The 3,532-nt window shown below is 33.6% G+C and overlaps 1 protein-coding gene across 1 annotated transcript; it reads left to right on the top strand.

Moving 5' to 3' along the window:
• The first annotated feature begins 1,499 nt into the window (after window positions 1-1,499).
• Window positions 1,500-2,375, top strand: LOC127700795 (M-phase inducer phosphatase-like). The gene has a single exon (XM_052204830.1). The coding sequence runs from the start codon at window positions 1,500-1,502 to the stop codon at window positions 2,373-2,375; it is 876 nt and encodes a 291-aa protein (XP_052060790.1).
• Window positions 2,376-3,532: the final 1,157 nt, after the last annotated feature.

Here is a 3,532-nt window from a genome sequence, read left to right as displayed (position 1 = left end):
TTATAATGTTTGTTTATTAACTGAAGAGGACTTGTGTATGTTGGAACAACTTATGACTGATTCTTTTGTGTATTTCGAAATAAAACATGTATAACTAAACTACTCATCAGTCAACTTTAGCTAAAACTTTCCATGGAATGATATAATGTATGTATTTTATTAACCTTCCTCTTTTGGTTCCGATAGGATGACATAAATTGTTTAGATTTTGATGGGCCATCTTTTTTGAAAAATCTTCTCTTAAACTACAAGATAATCTGTTTTGAAAATTTAATGGGGATTTCCCGTTTGAATGGTTTTACACTAGTAATTTTTTGGGGCCCTTTATAGCTTACTGTTCGGTGTGAGCCAAGGCTCCGTGTTGAAGACCGTACTGTGACCTATAATGGTTTACTTTTATAAATTTTGACTTGGATGGAGAGTTGTCTCATTGGCACTCATACCACATCTTCTTGTATCTATTTGATAAACAGCAAAATCATCTGTAGTTATAAACTTATCTGAAATAATACCGACCGAGTCTCTTGAGCTGTTCAGGGTTGAATTTACCAGATGAGCGATTCAAACTCTTGTGAGCCTCTTGTTTTGTTTAGTTCTCTTTGTTGAAATTTTAAGCTAAGTAAAACATTCTACTCAGATTTTGCGTATGTTTAAAATCCTTCAATTTTCATCTTGTTTAGGATTTGCACTCCTATTTTTTACCGTCGTCCTGAATATGCATGAACTACTTGCGATTTGGGCTTGCAGCAACCAATCAATCATTCTTTACAGTGAAAAATTTTCAAACTGACATAAATATTTTTCCTTTTTTTGGGAACGTAATTTAGAGTAGAAAGAAAAAAAATGTTAACATGCAATTCCTGCTTTCTTATCTGTAATGTTCCTTATATAAAAAGTATGTTTTATTCCCGGATAGTGCAGTATCATTGATACTAGTGTTATTGTCTTCTTAAACTCATTTCATTCATGTTGCCCGGATTTTTAAAATATTTTTATTTCAATTTTATCTACGCTTTTTCAATACTGAATACTTTGCATCATAAACTTATTGTCGCGATTATACCTATTGGCGGCATTCATTCAATAACATTTATTTTTGTATGTGATCTAATTTTGATTTATTTTCTTTATTTACGCTTTTAGTATGTGAACATTTTTCATACTCCTGTGCATTTATTACTTTGTGCCATGATTGCAATCAATTATGAAGCCTTTGATGGATACGTAATGATTTGAAAATCTTTTAGATCCAACAAATTCAATTATAGACATTGATTGGCGATTAATTAAATAATTAACAAAAGCTTTACAAGGTCGACCCCGAGTTGAACACTACTTAAACACTCTTGAGTAATGAGATGAGCACGAGTTCCCAATTAAAGACCGATATCACTTATTGTCAATTCAAAAATTTAATATAAAATTCATAATATTTCAAATTCCACATAAAACATTCAAATAGTTAAACTTGACAGTCAGAAATCACAGAAACAACAATTATGCTTTCAAAAAAATTATTCGACACAGACGATGAATTTGATGCAATCTCATCCTCTGTATCTACTCTGAGTTTTGATTCTACTCCAGTAAAGGCTGATGACCTTATGTCTGTGATGACTCCAAACATCAGACGAAGTCTGTTTCCTGATGATGACGAGGATTCCGGTCTTGGTATGGATGATCATATTACTTTTACACATAGCTTGACGAAATCTGCCAAGAGACAGCGTCAAGAAGATGACAACTCAAGATGTTCAAAACGACCAAAAGTTTGTACCGATATAAAGGCTGTGGTAACCAAACTTGAAGAGAACGACGATTTCATAGCTGATGGTAGTAGAATACATACTTTACCAACTGTCACTGGAAAACATTCCGATTTGAAAAGCATAACTCCGCAGACACTTGCTAATGTTTTTAATGGAGACTACGATGACGTAATCAGTGACTACAAGATCATCGACTGCCGATACCCATACGAATTTGCAGGCGGACATATCAGAGGAGCAGAAAATATGTATTTGCATGAAACCATTCTAACTTTGCTTCGTCAACCGACTAAACACAAACAGATCGTCATCTTCCACTGTGAGTTTTCATCTGAAAGAGGTCCTAAAATGTTAAGATTCCTAAGAAGCAAAGACCGTGAACTCAATAAAGAAAACTATCCATCACTGAACTTTCCAGAAATTTATTTACTAGATAGTGGCTACAAGGCTTTCTTTAATGAACAGCCAGATCTATGTGACCCAGTGAGCTATCGACCAATGCTTCATTCCGACCACTCAGAAGATTTGCGCCATTTCCGAGTCAAGTCAAAGTCATGGACAGCTGGAGAAAAACGCAGATTTGCCAGGAAAGCTATGAGATTTTAGAACTGTGATATAAATGGTGATTTATAACTAGTGCTTTGAATAATCTGTGATAAAATACTTTTCAGTGCTTTGTTTTATTTAAACCGTGTTTTATGGTTCTTGTTATTTATATGCATGTATTATTGATATATTAAAGGTTACACATATATATTTATCTGCTTCATTTTTTTTTCTTAACAAGTGTGGACACTGATCAGTGTGGATAGTAATTGCTGGATATGGAGTCATGGTACTTTTGGACTTTCATAGTGCATTTTGCATGATACAAATAGTAATATATTATGGAAGAATTATCCCTTTTATTTGACCCCCGTTTGAATATGACTACAATGAATATTTAGTATGGTGTTCACCATCTTAATATCATTTATGTATTGTCTTGTTTAGTGAGTCTGTAGATTTCTGAGAATAGGTGTTTAAATGATTTCTCGTATGGTTCCATGTTAAACTGTGTTCCACGATGACAGCCATCTTGGATTTCAGATAGACACAGACACCTCAAAATTGATATAGGATCACTCTAGTATCATTTATTCAAGATATTGTAAGGTTTAAATGTTCGAGATGGTTTCAGAGATGAAGACATGTGTATGTATTTCCAATGTAGTTAAATTGAGAATTTTAGGTATTCACCAAACACTCAAGATTAACAGAGGAGCATTCCTGGTGCAATTGTGCATCATTTGGTTTTAAAGTTTCAGATGGTTTCTTAGCAGCTGGTGTATGTATTTCCCATATTTTGTTAGTATGTTACACTATGGAGGTAGTTAATATTTCTAAGTTTAGTTCACGAAAAGAAACCTGCAAATTATAATGCTAATAAGTATAGGATTAACCTATTATCATAAGTGCAAGAATTCATTTTAATGAGGTAGTAGTTTTCTGAGATACTTTTTGTATGCATGTCACACAGGGTTCTATGTTACACCATGATCCGAAATAGCAATCTTCTTTGATTTGGAATCAAACCAAAACCTAAAACTCCCAATTCAATATGCCAAGCGTTTCATCAAAAGACCTTTCAATTTTTGGCAATTAGAAAATATGTTTGGTCCTGGCAGCCATATTAAATTTCTGACCAACAGCAAGTTTGGTTTCCAATTTGCAAGTGATTGTACAAAATGAAGATTAATACGCGAGGAAGTTTACCGACGACG

The sequence above is a fragment of the Mytilus californianus genome, unplaced genomic scaffold (genome assembly GCF_021869535.1).
Source record: "Mytilus californianus isolate M0D057914Y unplaced genomic scaffold, xbMytCali1.0.p SCAF_1, whole genome shotgun sequence".
Taxonomy (NCBI): Eukaryota; Metazoa; Mollusca; class Bivalvia; order Mytilida; family Mytilidae; genus Mytilus; species Mytilus californianus.
The sequence above is the reverse complement of the archived record's forward strand: the minus strand, read 5'-3'. Positions and strand labels throughout refer to the sequence as shown.